The sequence below is a fragment of the Haemaphysalis longicornis genome, unplaced genomic scaffold (genome assembly GCF_048455015.1).
Source record: "Haemaphysalis longicornis isolate Haplotype H1 unplaced genomic scaffold, Haemaphysalis longicornis Haplotype H1 scaffold_2, whole genome shotgun sequence".
Lineage (NCBI taxonomy): Eukaryota > Metazoa > Arthropoda > Arachnida > Ixodida > Ixodidae > Haemaphysalis > Haemaphysalis longicornis.
In genome coordinates, this window is record NW_027526295.1 from 137,607,956 (window position 1) to 137,631,011 (window position 23,056).

Consider the following 23,056-nt stretch of genomic DNA (forward strand, 5'->3'; position numbering starts at 1 on the left):
GCAATCAAAGAAAAATCTAATAGAAAGCCCTACGAACCCAAAACTCGAACTCGAACCCAAGCTGTCAGCGCCAGTACTCAGTTCTCTACATCGAGGCTACATTTTTTTTCTTTAATGTTGAAATTTTAGAAAAAAACACAGACAAGACTATTAACACACAATATAAACTCTAACAGACAGCAAAGAGGGGCACGTATTAGCAGGCGCTCAAAAGGATAGCGCGCGCGGTGACAACACACACGTCACGTGGGGGCTCTGTGCAGCGAAGTGTTTGGAAACACGCTACCCGGTGGCATAGAGTTTCATACTAATATATACTAGGGGGAAATCATTCGCTGCAGTCGCGGGCTGCCGTGGGGGGCGCCATTGCCGCTAGAGACCTATGATTTAAGGGTATCAGAGAGAAAGTTAACTTCAAGGCTGTCGAGGGGCCGAAAAGAAGATTAGAATGCTGGTGGACGAAAAGCAGAAAGGGGAATATTGCCTAGGACAGTTACCACCTGTAACAGGGAAAAAAAGTATTTCGGGCCTAATAAGCTTTAGTGCCTGCCCTAAGCAGAGCTAGTATTAAACCAAGAGTGTAAAACATGGTTATTCTAGTCCTTTTTGGTAAGATGACATGTCATCGCCCCGCTTCAAAGGGAAAACCAATAGCAATCATCATCATCGTCGTCGTCGTCGTCATCACGTTCCTCGCCTACTTGGCTTAGCTAGCCATATGGCTTCTTTTTTGTCTCGAAGCCAAAACCAACCAAAAAGGGTCACATTTTTTCTTGTTCATCGTGCATGAAGCGTCTACATAATCACTGACAAATTAATCTTTCTTGAGGTTTAATTTTACAATAACAAAACAAATTTTATGAACCTTCTACAGTAATATTGTTGCGTTTTTGCAGCCAGAGACAACTTTCCAGCCTGTTCATGAGTCATGCCAAGGACAAGTGGACCGTGCCTGCCCCGTACATGACGGAACGCTCGCCCAAGCGCGGCTCCCCTAGACAGTGGTGCCAGATTTCCCTCTAATATATATTAGTATGAAACTCTATGCCCGGTGGAAGGATGGGCACTTATCTGCCGCTCTTATCTCGACCAGTGGTGGAAGCACACGACAGTGCACCAGAAAAGGTGATGGTCACGTCATGTTTAAGCCATGTAAACGTACAGGAAGCATAGACTGTGCTGAGCGCGTTCTAAAATATTATACAGATTGCTTCTGTAACTTTAGCGTGGCCGACAAGATGCTGCTGCTATTTTTTGCTACGTTACCCACCACTCAAAACACAAAATTACGGCAGCTTCTATCTACGCTTCGGGTGCGCTTAAATGAGGGCTAAAATCTGGAGGCTTTTTCCAGTTCCCTGTTATGTTCAGTCGGTGGTTTTTGGCTCAAAACTGCCTTACAAACGCTTATTAGCACTCAAAACTGCCTTACAAACGCTTATTAGCACTCAAAACTGCCTTACAAACGCTTATTAGCACTCAAAACTGCCTTACAAACGCTTATTAGCACTCAAAACTGCCTTACAAACGCTTATTAGCATTCTCAGATCTATACCAGCAATTTGAAACTTTGAGCCATCGTACGTTAGTACACATTAGCTACATAACCCGCCAACGCATCCGACTTAGTGCTCTAGTTTAGGACAGAGGCATAATTCTGGTGATATCATCATCATGACCAGCCTATCTACGCCCACTGCAGGGCAAAGGCCTCTCCCATTATTCTCCAATTACCCCGGCGATATAGCGCCTGAAAAATAACCAATGTCGTTGTTCCAACTTGGCATATCAGTAATTATGCAACCTCATATTGATTAGGCCTTTTTTTTATTCCGCGGTTTGTACAGGCGTGCAGTGGGAAATGCATGGGTACACGTGTTTAGCGGACCTTGCCTGGTATTAAAGTCTGTTTCCTAAACCCAACTACCCCATGTCCCAGGCTAAATGTAGGTTCCCGTCGCGAAACAAACTTAACTGGTCCCGTAAACTCACAGTTGAATCGGCACACCGTTACACAACGAAGCAAGCAAAAGTGAACGCACTTGCTAAGCTGAATGCAACCACAACAAATAGCGAACGAACTGACAATTTCAGTGGCTCACAGTGGAAGCCTTGCAGGAGTTTCACCGGAGCAACGTTGCTGCAAATAATTTTGGGGGCGAAACACCGTAGGAGCTCGGGCTGTCGGCGTCTCCTGTCGTCGTCTGGTGTAGTTACGGTAGTAAAACACTGCGACACTCGTTTTCCAACGCCTCACGCTATAAACGCTTCTAGCTTCAACGACACAACACTTTTACAGCAAAGCTGCATACGTCTACCTCAACTCGGCACGATCTCCGACTTGGCGCCGCAGGAGCCTCATCAACATCAGGAGCATTGGGAGGAGGGAGAATAACCGAAGAAACGCATTACGCATATTGACTGCGATTAGCTACGCGATTGCTGGTTGTATATAAATGTACGTATGTATATAGATTACAAAAAATCGTCTTCTTTCTCTCGTTGTCCATTAGCAGCGACTTTCCTGTGGGAAACCCCGAAACCAACCGCACGTTTCGCCCCTACCCAGGCTTCACGTTAGTGGAGATGGCCCGGGATTTTTTTTACACCTAGGCCAGTGTGACGGACCTGAAGAGACTGCATTTAAAGCGGAACCCCCGGATGCTGCATACGAAATTTCTAGACATATATTTTGTGCCCACAAATCCCCTGAAGCGTGACGTAAATTGAAAGAGCCTGCATAAGAGGGTATGGGGAGAATATGAAGGCCCTAAAAGCACCACGACTTATTAGGTATTTTCGTGAGTTTTGTCCTGAGTTTGATAGAAAAAATAAATTCATTACTGAATCGACACATTTAATACCCGAAGATCACGTTTTTTTGAGGCAAAGAAAATATTCTTCGTTTCTAATAATCGTACGAGTTAAAGAAAATTTTATTTGCAACGTTTGCGGTAGATACGACCTAGTTCGCGCTAGAACTGTTACGAAAAAACTAGTGTAGATTTTAATGATGGATTGAGTTGAATAAATGAAGGCTATACAAAAATAACGGCACAGTAGGTAAGCCAAGCGCTATCCCACCAAAAAATGTGCAATTTTCCTGAATGCACATGTTTGAATGAGCTGGTGGTTGTCATTCCCCAAATAAAAGTGCCGTGTAATGTAGAACAATTTAGCCCTTTTTCGTGTTGATGTTAATATTTCCGAGAGGCCAAGTAAGATATTCAGTTAACTTCATTTCTTACTATTCACTGAAATTGAATCTATTAATCGTAACACATAGCGACATTATCGAAGCTTTACGACCCATCAGTCTTGAATTCAGCCCAGCTGCAAGGTGCAATCTCGTTACAATGCCTATTCCTATTTCTTAATAACTGAAGTAACTTTTGCAGGTGAGTCATTTACACTGCTGGCTCATTTATTACTTATGGCGTCGCACTTGCACGCAATAATGGAACCGCAGCGGGGTGTCGCAAATTCCTTGATGTCCTTTTTGAGGCTCGTGGAGGCCTAGTGATTATGCCCTCCGTCGTGCCAATGTGGGGAACAGTTTATTCGATCCTCAAAATGAGACACACCAACTCTTCGTCTGTTTTTGCTCTGCCGGCAGCTGTCAAAACACTCTGAGCCAAACCCTCAAACTCTGTGGTTTGTAGGCTCCACGTTTGCAAGCGAAAGTGACAGCCAGTGGCTAAAAGCGCGCTTAGTGTATGTTGACACGAGCAGGCTCCACGAGGACACCCTTGCCCGTTAAGGCTATATTCGCGCGCAGTACGCGCACTCGGGTACTCGTGCAACGCAGTCCGCTCAACAAATGTTGCAGCTGCGTCACTGCGCGGAGGAGATGCACGCAACAATCGGCGCCCGTTCGGCACGCGGCAGCCGGAACCACGCTTCAACCGGCCGCTCCCGGATGCGGGAACGTGCGCGTATGCGCAACAACACGAACCCCCGGGGCCCAAAACATGTGCCGCTTCAATCGTGCTGGGAAGCATTTGCAGCGACGGCACTTCCAGTAAGCCCAAAGGCGCAGCTCGGAGCCAAACTGGTAGGCTCGAAGACCCCTGAGAGGCCGGCCACCGGTGGCTTCCTCGTCTTGCCGGTTCCCACCCTTCTCGTGAGCCGAGAGCCGCTGCCGCCCAGGCTACGCAGACGTCCACGGAGCTATGGGACTTCCCGGATACTTCACGGCAGCTCTGACAATTCTTGTCGCTTCTGGGCGTACCGTAGACGCGCAGTCTGCTGACGCTCCTGCTGAACAGGGTGGGTGCTGAGTTGTAGAACACGATAGGATGGCTACATAGCCTTCCGTTTTCGCACCTACTTGTTTTGCTGCCTCCCCTTAGTGGCCATGAAGCTTCTGTATTCCCTCTGGCAGTGTTTGCGCGGTTGTATTTTCTCCGTTTCTTTCCGTCGAAGGTTGTCTTGCCTTCTAACGTGCGGCGTTTTTCAACAGGAACGCAAACAGACGTGTGTTGCACATTTGGCATACAGCGAGATTCACTTACATTTTCTTTTTCCAGTCCCATGCCCCCCCCCCCCCCGTTCTTTTTTTATACTATTCGCTTATGGTATATTTAAATTAGAGGGCAATGACTTCTGTGGAAGACATTGTAGTTGTGATATTAAGATATCGTAGTAGGGTTGAGCAGGACAAGTTGGCGGATGACGGACAATAAGTGATCATCCACATAACGGAATGGCTACCAAGTAGGCTAAACGAATTAGGGGAAGGACAACGGTTTGACGGTAGTATGAACTTAAAAAATCCGGAGACAAAGGATAGAGTTGGCCAACTCAGGATAAAATAGAAAGAGCTGGAAATCTTTAGGTAAAGACTTGGTCCTGCAATGGACGCAAACAAGATGATGATCGTGAGGAAGCTGCGGACGAATAGGAGGAGGGTGATGATAATAATAGTAATATTCGGTTCACAGCACTTCTGTTGAAGAACAAATACATAAGCGGTTAGCATGAGTCTGGTCATATGCTCGTGGAGAACCTGAACGGCTGACAATCTAGCCTAGCCGTCGGGGTAGAGGAAATTATTGCCCGGGTTTCCGAACACCTATAATGTATCCTTGTGCTACTCGGTAAACTTGTATTTGCAGGTTTAAAGGTAAATTCGTAATTGTGCACACCACCCATGGCGTTGTTCTAGTGGTGAGATAGGTTACTACATGCGCGGAAACCATGTAAAAATGAAAAGGCACGAATTGATGAGTAAAGCTCGAAAGAGAAGACAGTAGGGCGGAACTGCTCCCAAAACGTGATGAGTACGTACGTATGAATAAAAAATAAAGCGCCGTAAATGTCCTTGCCCAGTCAAAGTTTCCCATGTTCAGCTGAGGGTAAGAAGGGCAACGAATCTTGGGACATAACGCTATGCACAGATATACGTGGAACATTCAGAGATTCGGACGACGCACATAAGTCTCTTGGTCAATCTATAGGGCGGGGACACTGTTAAGACTGCGCATAGAAGTCGGTATTCTGCATGGTCCATTCTGTTGACTACGTTTTTTTTTTTTTTTGTTGCTTGAAAGCCACCTCTCGATTTTCGCACAAATGTGAAGCATTAACATATTTGCGTTTGAAACTATTGCGCACTTGCTTCCAACGTCAAGCAAGACGTTCAACTCACTTGCCGTTCAGTCATATGGGAGTAAGATACAAAAGGTGTACTTCATAAGCGCTGCACACCTTGACCAACCCCCAATAGTTTTTTTGACGTTGGTTTTCTTCTTTAATTAAGTGGAGTTCAACTTTTAGGTTCTGCCGTCCGGCGAAAAAAGTCTACATACTAAAAGTTACCAGTTACCATTTAGCAGGCTCTGCAGACGGTTAACAAAAAAATTTAACTTTCTCGTTCGTGCTATCGAAATGTTGTGAACTCTGTAGTTATCATCAGCACCGAAAGGCACAACGCATGATTTGCTCTTATCAGCAGATGCCTCTTTAGTACCTGTTTCGTTTTTGTCATTTCCTTAAAGTGACTGTCAAATGCATTTATAGTGGCAACTCAAACGTAGCCGGCTAATAGCGGTGATAATATTTATGTGACATCACAAAAGCAAGCAAAGAGTTTCCGGACTTGTAAGGGCGCGGATACGTTTGAAAAACGCTTTCAGAAATTTCTGTAATTTATCTGACGTGCGAACGCAGTTACATTTGACTAGGGTATCTTGTAGTAGCCTTATCTAGAAACTGGACTCGCTTACCGACCGGGATCTAAAAGCATTTCGGGATTAAAAAGTCGCAGGACGTGTTGCGCGCGCTTTTTCGAAGCAGAGATTCCGCTGAGATTCTGAGCTGCATTGTGTTTTTCACGAAAAAGATCACGCGGACGCCAGTTAAACGTTTGAAACGGGAGGCCTTGCCGCCCGGGCATAAATAGTTTCGTGCAGTGAAATTCTAACCATACACGATGGGCTGGCGGTTGATAAAATTAGAACTATTGTTCTCACGTGGCCTGTTTAAAAGGTACTGCTTATTGACTCGCTGCTAAAATTGGTCCACAACATTCAAATACTTTGAAGCTTCAGTTTGAAATCTCATCGCCATCATTGTCGTCATCATCATCACCATCGACATATTTTATGTCTACTACAGGGTGGAAGCCTTTCCCATCGACTTCCAACCGATGCGATCCTGCGCTGTCCGAATCCATTCTTTGCCACTAAATTTTCTTATCTACCCCCTCAATGGAGCTAACGGCCTTCCGACGCTTCCAGCCCAGTCTCTTGGTAGCCACTCCCTACCGTGATTGCCAGCCGGTTACTACTTCTCCAAATTACATATCCAGACGAATTTGACTTCTCTCTCGTAATCTGACCTGGGATATTGGCCACCCGATGCCGCTTAATAGGAATTGTCACAAAACTGTTTTCGCTCTCGCCTTGATATTGAACGGCGCTACGTACAAAGACAAATAGGACGCTAACAGGACTAGGACGAGGCAACATTTGCGCATCGTCCCAGTCCTGTTAGCGTCCTATTTGTCTTTGTATACGTAGCGCTATTCAATATGAATGAAACATCACCAACTAGCCCCATTCTACGTCCTTTTGGTCGTTCTCACCGCACAGCTACGGGGTTGCGAACTCCGATGGTCTCGGCCACGAACAAACACAGCAGCGCGGTGCTTATTAATGGATCAAGACTATGGTGGCATTACTATAGCAAGGGATAGCTGGGCTCAGTGTGGCTCAAGACTAGTGTGGAGACAGCAATTAGCTTCGCGATTCGCACGGCCCAGCAGGATTTTATTCCGGAAGAACCTAAGACAACTTTCAGCTATACTATGTAGTAGGCAGGACTTGAGAAGGTGCTCTCGATTTTGTTATTTTTATTTATCTATTTATTTATTTATTTATTTATTTATTTATTTATTTATTTATTTATTTATTTATATATTTATTTATTTATTTATTTATTTATTTTGACATAAATGCTTCTACCTTCAAATATTCCATAACATCGGGGCGGAGCGCGCTTTATTCTCGAACAGTACGAGGGGAAAACGAGTTTTTAAACACATCTGTTCTGCACGAAACGTTCATCAGTTTCTTAGCATGATTTGACCGCGTCGGACGTAATGTTACTGGTTGTATCTATGTAAGTTTGTTAATTCCTAATTTATCGTGGTAAAGTAGGTACATAAATTTGAGCCTGTCCTAGTACCGTCTAAACTGCAAGCTTTCCAATTGGCCACTTTTCAAAAGAGCAATAGGCGATGTATGCCAACTATATGAGTTGTAGACGAATCTAATGGCCTTACGCTGCACGCTGTCTAGTTGGTTAATGTTAATTTAAGTATAAGTGTCCCATACAACTGACGCATTTTGGAGTATCGGGAGGATGAAGGTTTTATAAGCTAATAGTGTTATTTCCTGGGTCGTTTTTGACAATGACCTGTTAAGATACTTAAGCTTCTGAGTTGCCCTCGTTCGTGCTCGTTCTATTTTAAGAACCAAAGTGAGTGGAACGTCCAAGTACTCGTAGCTGTGCACAGAAGATAAGGAATGACCACCATAAAGCACGAAAAATTTGAGGATTGCTGTTTTCGGGTTATTGTCATTGCCACTGTCTTCTTGAGGCTGATACGCATTTGCCATGTCTTGCACCATGATTGGATTTTACCAAGAAACGAATTGAGCAGCGCTTGGTAATTAGGGCTATGAATTTTGTTGTACAGAATGCAGTCGTCTGCAAATAGTTTACTGCTGTGTGAACCCGTGTGTAAACCTCCGTGAACCTGTGTGCAAAAATGAGAAAAAGCAGTAGTCCAAGCACAGATCCTTGAGGGATGCCTGATAGTACAGATCGTGGATTTGATCAAACATCTAGAATTTTGACACTTAGGTATGAAGAAGACAGATACGAATCTAGCCATCCGAGTAATGAGTCGCTTTTTAAGATAGGCCGCAACTTCAGCAATAATTTAGGGTGATAAACGAGGCCGGAACTTCAGCAATAATTTAGGGTGATAAACGCGATGAAAAGCCTCTTCGGAATCTAAAAAACAACATCGATTTGTCCCTGCTGATCTAGAACTGCCGTAAAGTCGTGAATCATTTCCAGGAGTTGCGTAGTCGTGGAAAGTCCTCTTCCAAAACCATGTTGCCGTGAATCAATAAGGTTGGGCTCTTCAAAAAATGGAATTAATCTTTACAAATTTGTGCTCAAGGATTTTCGCTAAAGAGCACAATATTGAAATTGGCCGATACGACGAAAGCAATAATTTCCTGTCAGTTTTATGAATTGGGGTGATGCTTCCGCTTTTACAGTCTTTTGGGACCTTTGATTGCGAAAGGGATTTTTTGTATGTAACGGTCAAGTACTTCGAATACCATTCGGCATACCTTTTAAGAAATGCGTTTGGTATCCCATCGATTTCAAGAGATTTTTTTTGTGTCGATATTTAGGAAAAGTGAGAGCACGCCCACTTCTGATATTGAAATTGAGCTGATGGGAGGAGGATTCTCGACAGAATCAAAGTTTGGTCTTTTGCCGTTGTCGTTTGTGAAAACAGAGCGAAGAAAGCTGTTAAAGTTTGTCTGACGTGGGTTCTCCATTTATCAAAAGAATTTTCAGTGGTTCTGTGCACGAACAAAAGCGGCGGCAAAACTTTGCTGGGGATGAAAGAAGGAATTCTTTCATGGAAGTTTTGTAGTAGTAGTCTTTTTCTTTTTTACGTTTTCCTTAAGGTGCAGGCGTAAGCCGGTCAGTTTGCACATGAGTGTCGTGGAGGGAAAGTCCCGGTATTAGTTTCTTATCTTTTTGGTCTTTCGACTGAGTCGCACTACTTCTCCAGATATCCGGAGACTCTTGGTGTGCACCTTTTTTCGCGTGGTCGGCACAAATTTTTCTACGCATGTCAAAACAAGGCTTTTGAAGGAGTGTCATAAATCATCGACGAAGCATGCGTTCAAGTTCGACAACGAAATTAAATCGTAAAACGACGTGTCTAGCGTGTAAAGTATGTCAACGCCGTTGGCACGACAAAATAGGGGCACCACTGTATCCTTGTGGCGCCGTTTTAAGGAATAATTTAATTGCATTGTCAAGCACACTATTTTGTGGTCAGATATACTGTCAAGGATCTGTACTTCATAATCACGATGTACTAAGCTGTCACTGATAAGAAAAGGTCTCGAATGGACGCCACACCTTTTTGAATGCGCGTAGGTAGTGTGACTATCTGCGTGACAGTGTGCGAAGATGCGATGTCTACTAAAGGCTGCGCTGCATTAGAGAGGGGTTCAGGAGCTTCGGTGGACCAGTTGATAGCGGGGTGTTGAAGTCACCACCTATTATCATGATTTGATATATGGCTTTAGAAGAGCACAAAAATTCGTTCAGTGCTTCGAAAAAAGTGTTGTCTGTATTCGGGGGCCGGTAGGATCCTCCCACGATCAAGCTGAATTCGTCTAAGGCTACATTGATAATGACGCATTCGACGTCCACTATGTCGAGGAGCCTGAAGACATGCAGGTGTTCACGAAACACGATTGCATTGCCCCCACCGCGAGAGTCTCCGTCCACGACATACAGCATGCTCCGGCGGTGTTATTTCGTCATCGGTAATGCCACTGGTTAGCCATGTTTCTGTTAGGGTCACAATATCAGGTCTATATGCTATCGCAATACTTTCGAGGTCGTCATATTTGTTTGGAGGATTAGGGCGTTAGTATTCAAGCACACAAGAGGTTTTTTTTGTATTGTGGCCGGTTCTTGCGGACGGGGTTCTTTATCGCGCTGTCGACCCACAACAACCATTTCGTTGCGGCTGGTGTCCCACGCAAACGAATCTTTGACGATTTTATTCTTGTCGTAAACCAACTTAAATTGCTACCTTGCCCTCGGAGGTTCTTTGGGGGGTCCCACATTTTTTTCTCTTTTGGCGAGTGGCTGCCGCAAAATCCTCGAAAATCGAAACACCCGTTCCTTTAGGTTGAAAGCCGTTTTTTAAGAGTTTTGTTTTCTCGCGGTAATCAATCAACTTTATAATCACGGCACGCGTTTTTTTCCCCTGCTGTATGCGCCCAGTTCTGTGAATTGTTTTAGTTGTTCTGACGGTAACTCCCATTTCTTTGGCAAGGACATCTTGAATTACTTTTGTTGTAAAATGTTCCACTTCTTCGTTAGGATCCTCCGGAATACGAAACGCGGCGATATTGTTACGCCTACTGCGGTATTCTAAACTAACAAGCTTATCTTCCAAGTTTCTTACGCATTTTTCAAGAATGGACACCTTGGTAACAACTTCCCCGATAGCCTTTGCCGACGCTTCGAATGCCTTGAGCTGCAACTCAATATTGTCTCGTCTGCTTTGAAAGACTTTTTTGTCACTCAAGGATCTGCTTCAGCAGCTCTTCTGTGGGTCGAGTGTTCAATTCCACGTCCCCGCAAAGCATCAGCAAAGACAAAAATTACTCCCACCTCCCCTCGCGGGAACCCCTGTGTAGATGCGACGCATAGGGGGTTCCGTTGTTGTTTCCGTTAGGTTGATTCTCCCATCGCGTGAAACGTGCCGTGAACCCCCTGCCGCGGCTATGACGCAACGTTGCGCGGCTATGACGCAACATAATCCAACACAATCCACTTTAATCCAATCCAATCCAATTCAAGCCAAGCCAAGCCAAGCCAATCGAATCCAATCCAATGCCCCTCGCGAGAGAGTGTTCGCTATCGGAGAGGAGAGGGGGTGAGCGGCGGAGAGCGCAGCTCGCGCGGCGAGGAGAAAGGGGGAGGGGTGTGGACGGACAACGACAACGCCGTATGGAGGGACAAGGCGAGTGAACGAGATGCCGTCGCATCTAAAAGAACTTTCGCGCAGTCAAGAAACCATCATACATATTGTTACGGTGACGTTCAGACGTTTGTGGGGTGAGCTGAGGGTTTATTTATACGGCCTGGGTGAGGACCGTGGCTGAGCGTGGTGGCCGAACCCTGAACACACAAAAGCACCTCATTCTTCTCTTCGTCGCCCCGGTGTTTCCGCGGCGGTATCTGCCTGCGATATAGCCAATGCCATCTACTAAGCACAACATGCAACCAGTTCGGTAGCGTTACCATATGCTTCAAAGATATTCGAGATATTAGTCCGGTAGTTTTGGTATATGCCACGTTCGAGTTCTCGGACAGTGTCCAGGTAATGTCCCTTTCTATCTAGGCGCAGACCAAAAGGGAGGGGGGAGGGGGGGAGGGGGGGTCGTGCGTGTTTGGCCGAAAAAGGAAAAGCTCGGACTTTTGAGGGTAGCAGGAGAGCCCGCGGCTAAAAGTGTATGTTTCAGTTATTTGGGTAGCTGTTTGAAGTGTTACCTGAATGTGTCCGTCCGCACCCTTGGAGATCCAAAGAGTGATGTCATCTGCGTAAAGTCAATGGTGGAGGTCCGGTAGGGGGGATAGTAAAAGGGGGAGGTCTTTTACGGCGATATTGAGAAGAATGAGGGATAACAACGAGCCCTGTGAAGTGCCAGTGCTCCCCAAAACTGAGTGGAGACGTTTTAATTGGACCCAGGTGCAGAGTAAGGTGCCTTTCGAGGATTTTTTGTTTGTGTTTTTTTTTTTTTGGGGGGGGGTGTATTTTTGTATCAATCGTGCGAGGGCGGTAAATTAGGTATACCATTGTGATTTTCTTAGCTTTTTGTCTGTTTCTTGTACTTCTGTGGTTTTTCTGTTTCCCTTCGGTAACTGCTTTACAGTCAGACTAGTGTCAAAGCGACTAAATGCTGAAACTTCGCCAATTGCGTATTTTTGTGCAGATTCGGTGCATTACACCTTTCGCGGCTGGGGTGCTCGGTACAGAATGCCTAGGCATTGTCATCGGTATCCTTTAGGCAGCAGTCCATTAAATCCCGATTGTGCCGCTTATGCTTGCGCGCTCGCTTACAGCAGGAGTCCTCCCCACCAGTGTCCGTCATCGGTCGAAACGACCCGAGGCGCGGAGCACAAAGGCTCAGTTAAAAATTCGTTTTAAAGAGGGAGTGCCAAAGCGGCACCATTTGTCGCGAAGCTCAAAAGTAAAAGAGGGAACATTAAACTTTCATCTCCCTCAGTGAACTTCTACAAATACTCGGAATTGTTCTTTACTGTCCGCGGGCGTGCCCATGCGCGCGAACTTCGCTCGGCTCACTGCTCCGTTTGTTCGGTGGGCCTCTTTCTTTTTTGATAGGGACGATAAAGCACGACCCCTCAGATTGAACATTATTTCTGTGAATATTAAACTTTCATCCGCGCGCGCCGTGAATCCTTTATTGAAAAGCGTTTTGTTGTGTGAAATTGTTCTTGGTTCATTTGAGAAAGGAATATAAACGGAGGGAAAAGAGAATTGGCGGTGGTGATGGTATTAGAGGATGGTGAAAAGAGGAGGGCAGTAAAAAGAGAGAGGGAGGAGGCAAAGGAAAGAACAAGAGAATATGGAGGGGAGGATGAAGAAGTGCTGCGGAGGAGAGTGGAATACGAAGGGGGGAAGAGGGAGAGGCTTAAGAAACAGTGCTGCAGCTAGGGGGCGGGAAGGGGTAGACTCGGAGTAGAATGAAGTGGAGAGGGAGTAGTGCGACTGGAGTGAGGTGATACGCGGATGAGGGGTGCGGAAAGGCAATCGGAGGTGGGTAAAATTGGAGGAGGAAGGAGCCTAGCGGAAGGGGAGTGAGGGAGGAAAAGTGGGTTAAAAGGAAGACAGGGTGTAACGCTAAGAAAAACAGTGCGAACTACAGGACGAAGAAAGGGATGACAAAACCACAGGCGCTGACGAATAACTGAGCGCTTTATTTCAGCAGAAAACATATATAGAAAAAGGAAAAAAAAAAGCACCGATAAAGACATCAGAGAGATATCACATTGAAAAAAACTGATGTCTCGTAAAAAAGCATAATCCGCCACGTGCCGATACAGAGTCAAATGTTCATGATAAATGCAGCATTTCCTTTTCTAGAAGTGAAACTGGCGGCTCACTGACACAAGCGCTTCCTTTCTTCTTGATTGCGCTGTTTTTCTTAGTGTTACAATGTACCAACTGGCCCGTCAGCAAACCCTTCTGCAAGACAGGATGCGGAGGGGTTGCGAAAAGTTGCAGTGGAAAGGCATGGGGCCGCGGAAGGTACCAGAGGAGGAAGAAGAATGGACGGTGGTGAAGGGAAGATGATGTTAGGAGGAAGGTAACGCAAGAGGAGGGTAGGAATAGGAAGGAAGCGAAAAGCAGGGTAGACGAGAGGAATGGTAATAGAAGTGGAAGAGGGGAGAGGCGAGCGTATCACAAGAAGGGAGGGAATGGGAGGAAGAGGGAAGAGAAGCGGAGCACGATGTCAAAGTATGGACGACGGGGAAGTTATAAAATGGAGGAAAATGGTGATAGATATTGAGGATGGGAGGGAAGAGAGAGGTACGTGGAGTGATCGGGTTTGAGAGTGAGGGGATGGGAAAGGAAATTAAAGTAGAATAAGGTGAGGAGAGAGAGGAGAGTAGAAAGCACGAGGGGAGTGGTATTTGAGGCGGCGAATAAGGAAGGGGGATGGAAAGGGGGGGGGGAGAACGGGGATGAGAAACTTTGTATTGACTTGGTAGTAGTAAAGCCAATAGCGCAAAGAAGCAGAAGGGAGGTGAGGGGACGAAAAAAGACACAGAAACAGGAAGGGGCAGGAGAAGAAGAACAGAGGATTGAGTTACTCAAGAGTACGTGGCCGATTTTTTTTTTAAGCGAAGCTTTCTATACATCACTGATAGCGTTGACGTCCGAGTAAAACACACTTCAGGAAAGCCCACTTTACACAATGGGTTTTACAAAGGGTACATCAGTGATACACCACATAGCATAACAATGGGATGTCTTTGCACATTTAACCGACCTCTCGTAATATGCAAAATACAGTTTCGCAATACACACCGTTAGCGATGATGATGATGATGATGATGATGATGGGGAAATGCATTCTCTTTGCAGGGTTGCACTTTGGTGGGGAGGGGGGGGTCGTTCGTTTTTGGCTTTGGCAGAGTGGAATATGGAATTTGGCTTTGACGCATGTTAGATCAGAGAAAGCTTCGCGTTTTAATCATCTTTCTCATATCAGAAAGGTGCTTTGGTTTGTTTTTTTTAAAGAAGCCCCTAGACAATAGTCAAGCAGACCCTAGAAACGTACGTTACAGGGCTGGAGCATTATAGGATGAACGAAAAATATATTTCCGCATGACAAGAAATTTGTTCGTACCCCTTCGCCGCTCCTTTTGACTAGAATTTGCTTACAAAACAATTGGAGTGTTTTCGCTGGCCTCACTTATTTTTAAACGCACTCTCGCTAGTTATAGAAAGGCTGCCGCGCTGAGTTACTGCTGCATATACACTTTGAGAGATTAAAGGAACGGTTTTCTAAAGACGTAACTTGCGAACTGATAATATTTTTTATCTTGCGGACCCGTCTGTTATCAGAAATACTTGCTGCTCGATGTACAAAAAAAATAAAGGGGGAAGACACGGTACGTAATAAGACAATACATTGTTATCTCCTATTGTGTTTTACACGTTGTCTAAATATTGAAGTGAACTGAGCGGTCACTGCCGCCTCTACACCTGCGCCGTGTTTCTTTTCTGTTCTTGAACCGCATTTTCTGTAACCCCAGTCCAGGAAAGCTGATATTAGAATGATTTTCAGCACGTCGTTTTCTTTGCACGGACTAACTGCTATTTCGGTTACAGAGTTGTGCACCATGTTTCTTCTCTTGTTTCAGCGCACTACATGATTTAGAGATATGTTTGGCTTAAACTTCATGTGCGGAAGTCACGCTGTTTAACGGAAGCTTTATGGCACTTGGTTGTTAAAATAACATCCCTACTGAAAAGTTCCATATGTACGAAATGATGGGAATACGAAATTTATACGGAGTGTTACGCCTCCAAGCGTAATGAATGAACATATTAGTTCCACAATCATGGGAATCATATGAGTTCGCACAATGTGAACGATTGCCACAGTTTTCGTGTTTTTATCTTCAATAATAAGCAAACCCACGCTCCATATGATTTCCGTATACTTCGTATATACGTAATTCATACGGGCAATGATTTCGTGGTTCTGATGATCATACAGATTTAAAACAGCTGTCAAGTTTTTCAAGAGGCATGCAATGTTTTATTTTCATGTGCTTCTCAAAAATCTTTCTTCTTTTGGGGCGGCTTTGTGTCATGCTAGGAATGTACTCCGCATTCCCATAATTCCATATATACGGAACCTTTCAGGAGGGATGCATCGAGGAACGATTGACGCCTTGCTGTAATGTAATTAAATTGTAAAAGAACGTTTAATATACATATTCCCCAATCAATGCAGGCCTTGCCTTTTTGCGTGGCCAATTTTAGTAGACAAAATTTTATTTAAATGTTAAAAGTGCTGCTTGCAGTGTAGTAAGGAAACGAACAATTTTATCAGTACAAATCCGCAAAAGGCTACGTTTTTGGCTACTTTGAACTTGGGGCTCTATAAAAAGCGCACAGCTGTACTTCAGCGTCATTAATGGCACAGAATACACGTTGTTGCTTATGTGTTCCTTACATATAGCTAGGCGTAGGAAACCAATTTTAAATATCAGGAACAAAATATGAAGCGTTCCATAGCAGAGGCGCTACTGTTTTTGGCAACCCCATAAGAATTTTGACGGCAGCCCGTGTGTACGGCACCTGCACCTACACAGCTTCGTAAACAAACGGCCACCCATGCATCAATCAGAGCCCGAGCTCAAAAACGTCCTTTGCCCCGCCCCACCCGTATCCTCTAGGTCAGCAAACAAGCGCCGGCCCTGGCAACAGCAGTGCCGGCAGCCGTCGGGTCGCCCGGTCTTTCGGCTATCTGGGTGGCGTCGTGCGTGAGACCCAAGGAAACAACACGCCCATAGACAAAGTGTACAACTTCGTGTATGGAAACGCCTCCTCCGTGCAGCAGGTTGCGCGCCTGTACGCGCTCATGTCCATTCCTGTGTTTCAGCAACCGCCTACGTTAACTAGTCCTGTGACGACGTCGACGCGGTCGTCAACAACATCCGGCCCGACCACCACGCCGTTTGGGAGCGTAAGTGTGTCGCAGGGGACCAGGACCCAACCGACGACTGAATCTGGCAATTCTTCCGAAGTTCCCAGTGAAACCAGCGTGCAACCAACGACCGACGGGACACTGTCGGTGACCATGTCTGCTATGCCACCGACGCTACCAGGCCAGCATAACGCCAGCACTGAGGCGGTCGTCACCGAAACACCACTAGTGACAGGAACTGAAGCGCTAAATGAGGAGACGTCGAGTATAATAAACGTGACCCCCAACACAGAACCTCCGACGAGTTCAGGGACGGAGGAGCCGTCCTTTTTTCCCACGACGCAAATGGCCGGCACGACTGCTTCAGCCGTCACTTCGGGACAAACCACAGAGCCACGACTTGAGTCCACAACTCAGGCAGAACTTACTGAAAGAACGACAGGAACGCGCGACCACCAAACTACCGTTGCAACAGAGAGCGTCACATACGACCTTGCTACTGGCAGCCCCACCATTAGCACACGTGGGGAATCTGTCGAAACAGAGCGGACGGTAACAACAGAGGCGCATTCATGGAATGACGCGACTACAAATGCGCCCCAGACGTCACTCTCGCTTGCGCCGCACAGCACAGCCGTAACCGCCACCGACACGGGAGCAGAAAATACGCGCGAATTTGTGACGCATACAGACGATCCTTTTACGCTGACAACAGCTAATCCGAAAACAGAGCGCATTTGGACTACCGAAAATACTAACACACCGGAAACAACGCCGTGGCTATTTGCCACACAAACGCCTGGTGACCCCAACACCGAGGTTACAGGAGCACCGCCATGGGTGATAACGCATCCGACCGACTGGACAGCAGAATACACGCAACCCACAGCATGGAACGAGCGAAGCACTGTTGTTGCACGAGACACCGAAACGACACCTGATGGTACGAGCCCGCATTGGAGTAGCTCGGACCCGAAAACAACAGCGGGCTTTACCGATGCAAGTACCGAGTCTTCGTACGACCTTACAACTGAATCGGATCACATGAGTTCTGATTGGACGACGGACCCGAAGACTTCAGACCCAAGTCTGAGCACCGAAAGCGAAGCGACCGACCCTTCGACTGAATATACGTCACCTAGAGCGAGCACCGACCCGAATACTGAGTTCACGGTGGATACAACGGCTAGTCATCGGGGCACGTATCCGACTACGTCAGCAGAGATAACCGAGGGTCGTACGGAAACAAATATGGAATATATGTCTGATTCTACCACGGAATCTGAGTATACGAATACTGATCCGACCATAGATCGAAAGAGCACCGGCGTAGATTGGACCACCGAGAGCATGAAAGCTGAGCAAACGACTGAAACTGCATCGACTGTGACTAGCAGCGACTTTACTACGGATGGTACCGCCGACACAACAAGTAGTAACGCACATGCATATTCGACGATGTTGTATCCAGCAACAACCGAGATACTAACAGAACCTGGTAGCGAAGCCACATCTGATGTTATTAGAGAATCAGAGAACACGAACACGGACTCAGATTGGACTACCGAAAGTGTGGTAAGTGAATCGACGAGCGAAATTTCTTCGATGGAAATGAGCAGCGAATCACATACAGAAGTCACGACCGATATTACGATTGAGGTCACTACCGACGTGACGTCTCAAGTTACTACCGATCCAACAACTGAAGTGACTACTGATTTGACTAGTAAGGTCACAACCTGGCTGACGACTGAAGTCACTACTGAACTCACGACTGATGCCACTACCGACCCTCTTACTGAGGTTGCGACCGGCCTGACGACTGAAGTCACGACCGATCTGACGATTGATGTCACCACTGACGTGACGTCTCAGGTTACTACCGATCCGAGTACTGAGGTGACTACCGATTTGACGAGTGAGGTCACGACCGGGCTGACTACTGAAGTCACTACCGAACTCACGACTGATGCCACTACCGACCCTCTTACTGAGGTGACGACTGAAGTCACGACCGATCTGATGATTGATGTCACCACTGACGTGACGTCTCAAGTTACTACCGATCCGAGTACTGAGGTGACTACCGATTTGACGAGTGAGTTCACGACCGGGCTTACTACTGAAGTCCCTACTGAACTCACGACTGATGCCACTACCGATCCGCTTACTGAGGTCGCGACCGGTCTGACAACTGAAGTCACTACAGGTTTAACCATTGAGGTCACTAGCGATGTGACACCCCCGGTTACTAGCTATCCGCCGACAGAAGTGACTACCGATCTTACGACTGAAGTCACACCCGGTCTGACTACTGAAGTCACTACCGTTCTGACGACTGAGGTAGCTACCGAGTTTACGTCTGAGGTTACTACCATCCCGGCAACTGAGGAGACTACCGATCTGCTGACTAAGGTCACGATTGGTCTTACGAGTGAAGTCGCCACCGATTCAACGACTGAGGTCACTACCGACCCGGGGACTGAGATCACTACCGATCTGACCACTCAGGCCCATACCGAGGTCACAACAGATCTTACGAATGAAGTCAGTACTGATGTCACGAGCGGCTATACGACTGAAATCACAACCAAGATCACGACTGGTCCCACGACAAGTAACACTGGGACAGATGTTTACCACACCACTACAGAACACTATGAAACGGATGTATTCACGAGCACAGAACCCACCTCTGGACACCCTTCGGATGCAGACTTTACAACAGCAACCTGGACGACACAAGACTTGCCCACACTGACACCAACTGTACATGACACCGAAGGAACCGAAAACACTGCATGGGGTTCGACCGCAACAGGAGCAACTTCGAGTGAAGCGAATTTGTCAACTGATATTACCAGCGAGCTAAATACTGAGGCTGCAACAAACACAGGCTCAATAAACACAGAAACTACTACAAATTCGGATCATTACACAAACACAGCTATTGTCACCCCAGAAAATACGGATACAACTGTAGCCACAACTGAGGCGTTTCAGAGCACAAGTATCGACTATTCGATAACACCTATTGCCACTGAATCATCCCCAGAACCACATTCCCAACCAACCACGCATCATACGTGGACAACCACAGATACGCGTACAAGCTCAGCAGTGGAATCAACTGCAACCGAAGCCACAAACAATTTGCACACGGAAGCTACGACAGAGCCTGTGACAAGCTCCTCAGACCGTAGTACTTACGAAACTACGAAACAGAGTGAGTCAGAGTCTGAAAGTACCAACCATCCGACAGTGACAAGCTCAGAAGAATCAACCTCTCGCCTCCCAGAAACTGAGGGCCCCGGCAGCGTTTCGACGACAACCTATGATGACGTCTCTGAAACGAAATTAACAACTACGGTAACAGAAGGCTTGTCGACCGAAAGTACAAGCCTCCGGACTACACCAGAAACTGAACAATACACCGACGTGCCACCATCCGTGTCATCACCAGGGTCTTATCCACCGACTACTAATCACTCTGTCGCAGAAAGCACTACAGAAGCTACAACTGTCAAGGTAACCGATACCCCTGCTGTGACTCGAACATCCTCCAACTTTCCACCTAGTAGCCCAAGCGAACTTACTGTGACTGAGTCTTCAGTTACGACGGCGTTTTCTATCCCTACAACATTTTCATTTCCCGTGTCTACGCACAGCGAAGAAACAGAACAAACAGGCAATTCAACCGAGACAGCCACTGCAACAAATCACGGCACTGGAACGACCCCGATCACAGAATATACACCGTCCTCATCTGAAAATGAATCAGTGAGCACTACCGCTTACACGCAAGACAATTTAAGCACTGTTGGAGTAACTATTCCAGAGACTACCATAAATGTGGAAACAACGGAGTCGACCAATAGTACAGGAAGCGGCATGACATCCTCCATATCAACGCCGTCTTCAACCGTTACGACCGTGCGATTCACTAATGAAAATATCAGCGGTGGATTATTCACTTTCAGCACACCCAGCCTGCCTCCGTTCACCGATGAAGGTATAGGTGGACAGTTGGTCACCGATCAGGGCAGCACTTCCAGCATGCCATTCAGCGACGAAGGCATAGGCGGGGGACTCATCTCTGTCAGCACACCCAGCCTTCCTTCGTTCACAGATGAAGGCATAGGCGGACAGTTGGCGGTTGCTCAAAGCAGCAGTGATGGCCTGCTGCCGTTCACGGACGAAGGCATACATGGAGAGCTGATGGGCGCCCGAAGCAGTACGTCAAACGCTGCGTTGTACAACGGCAATGTCAGCGTAACCAGCTTGGTCACTTACCCGAATGCATCACCCACCTCACCACTTGAGAGCTTGCACTACACCGACGAAGGAATTAAGGGTAGCCTTATTGACCCGGCGTCTGTCGCCCACTTAATACGCTGAAGGACACCTGTCGCGAAAAGGTGCGCACAGGGTTCGTAGCCACAAAGTGACCCTTGCCGTACCCTTGTATTGCTGCTCACATGGAAGATGCACGTTATTATTCTTCGTTAATACCGCATTACTCGTAAGCTACTCAATGTCCGCAGAGTGCTTTACTGAAATGCATCCTATGTTTGTTCACGTAGGCAACGGGGCTGTTGGCGGACCATCTGTGGGCAGCGAAATACCGGGCGTGCCGGAAGCGCGGGCCGTACCCTTGCCCCCTGCGACAAACGTCTCTCTTTTTCCACTGCCTGAAACCGAAGTCAGTTCCACACCTTTCACAGATATGAACACGGAGGGGATACCAACGATGACAGATACGGTTACATCCACACTGGAGCCTATGGAAGAAAATACAACTGCAACAATGGAGCAAAATACAACAGCAACACCCACTGACGTTGGGGCGACTGAAGACACGCGAACAGCATCTGATGCATCAGGAACACCTGCAGCCACTACGGAAGCTACAAATGTCACTGAACTAGCCACGGAACCTACATACACCGCTTCAGACGCTACAGGGACGCGTCTTGGAACCAGGGGAACAACTTCATACATTACACAGACAACATCTCAACGCGAAGTGACGTCTACGGAAGCCGGGGAGACGACTGGGACCCACGCTGCAGCAAATGATACAACGACAATGCAGGAAACGACCGCGTCAAGATTTCCGACCATGCTGACGCCAACCACGATGCAAGAAAGCACGACAATCACGGCAGGTGCTATGACAACTGGGCCAAGTGAGACGGGAGCACCTAACATGACGGAGACCACAGCTAGAGCGACTGGAACGCCAACAGTTCCTCCACAGTCCACATCTAGCGCTGAAACAACGGCACGACCTGAACCTAACGTGACGCAGACCACAGCCTGGACAACCCGAGTGCCAACGATCTCTCCACAGACGACAGCGAGTGGTCAACCAACGGTGCGACCTGAAACGAGTACTCCCAATGTGACGGGGACCACAGGCGGCGTAACTTCAGTGCAAACTAGTCCGGCGTCCCCAGTCAGCTCAGTATCCCCGCCCTCTAGCACTAGTCGCCCAGTTCTGTTCTCACACCTGCCATACATGTCGAAGCCCATGGGGTTGCCCCAGGGACTTGATGAGTTTATGGGCAGAATCGGGGTCCCCAAGACGTCGGCTCGTCCCTTGAACCTCCCAACGCTAGCCCGCCCTGTGAGCCCAGCGCCCTTAAGATTAGGCTAGTCAATTAGTTAATTCATTCTTCCATCCGTGAACATGTACCTCTACTCCCTCTGCAAGGTCTTGATAATAAAAGAGTTTCACAGTGGAAACACCCGTGTCGTGTTTTATGTGCATCTGCATTTCTAAGAATCTGCAATATGTACTGAGTTTTGACGCTGCCCCTTAAAGGGACTGTGAAGACAAAACACAACATTGTTCAATTTAAAACAACCCGCCTTTGGTAACTTACTCAGCCTTATTCCAGCTGCAAAATTCCTTTTTTCAACCGAAAAATAACATAAGAAATGCTGAAAAAGTTCCAAATTTCGCGCTACATTGACGTAGTATGGGCAGACGTGATGTAATATGGGGCCAGTACTAAAAACATAGTTATGAATGTGTTAACTGCACGTTATCATTCAAGTGATAAGATGAAACGGTACTAGAGGCCCAACTACAATCGCCCAGCTATATTTTTTGGCGGTGCCATGGCTCGGCAGGGGCAAATTTCGCAGATAAGGTTCTCTAAAGTCATATAGAAAAATCGTCGGAAAGTGGCTGGGAATTCGCCACTGGGAATCCCCACTGGTTCATCTGTTGCCCTTATTATCTTCATTATTTGTTTAAAGTTTGCGATTAAATTGATATCATTCTTATTCGGGCAAAACAGCCTTTTTAATTAACCAAATTAGTAGTTTGTCCTAATGGCCACTTTAATTAATTTTCCGGACATCTCACTACGTTTTCGACTGCGCCAGGTGAGTGCATAACATGTTACACAGAAACAATTGAGCCAATATTACTACTCAAGTTCCAAACGCACACCAAAAAGGTAAGCCTAAAAGAATACTTTTTTTATCCTCTCCGGAATGATTGTGTAAAAAATGCG

General features: G+C 46.7%; 1 protein-coding gene across 2 annotated transcripts; it reads left to right on the forward strand.

Moving 5' to 3' along the window:
- Positions 1-3,855: 3,855 nt before the first annotated feature.
- On the forward strand, positions 3,856-21,889 carry LOC144169259 (uncharacterized). Of its 2 annotated transcripts, none has more exons than XR_013322406.1 (2): positions 3,856-4,269; positions 21,113-21,889. XR_013322406.1 is itself a non-coding variant. In XM_077698322.1 (2 exons), exons 1-2 carry the CDS (start codon positions 4,173-4,175, stop codon positions 20,925-20,927), a joined length of 4,746 nt encoding a protein of 1,581 aa, XP_077554448.1. In that variant the 5' UTR covers positions 3,904-4,172; the 3' UTR covers positions 20,928-21,889. The 2 variants fall into 2 exon arrangements, 1 of the variants encoding a protein (XP_077554448.1); XM_077698322.1 differs by having other exon boundaries at positions 3,904-4,269; positions 16,279-21,889.
- Positions 21,890-23,056: the final 1,167 nt, after the last annotated feature.

Bases quoted from the DNA above. Each gene is read 5' to 3' on its own strand.
- LOC144169259 (XM_077698322.1), top strand. From the start codon at position 4,173: ATGGGACTTCCCGGATACTTCACGGCAGCTCTGACAATTCTTGTCGCT. The intron at 4,270-16,278 runs GTGGGTGCTGAG...CGTATCCTCTAG, and splicing joins TGACGCTCCTGCTGAACAGG to GTCAGCAAACAAGCGCCGGC.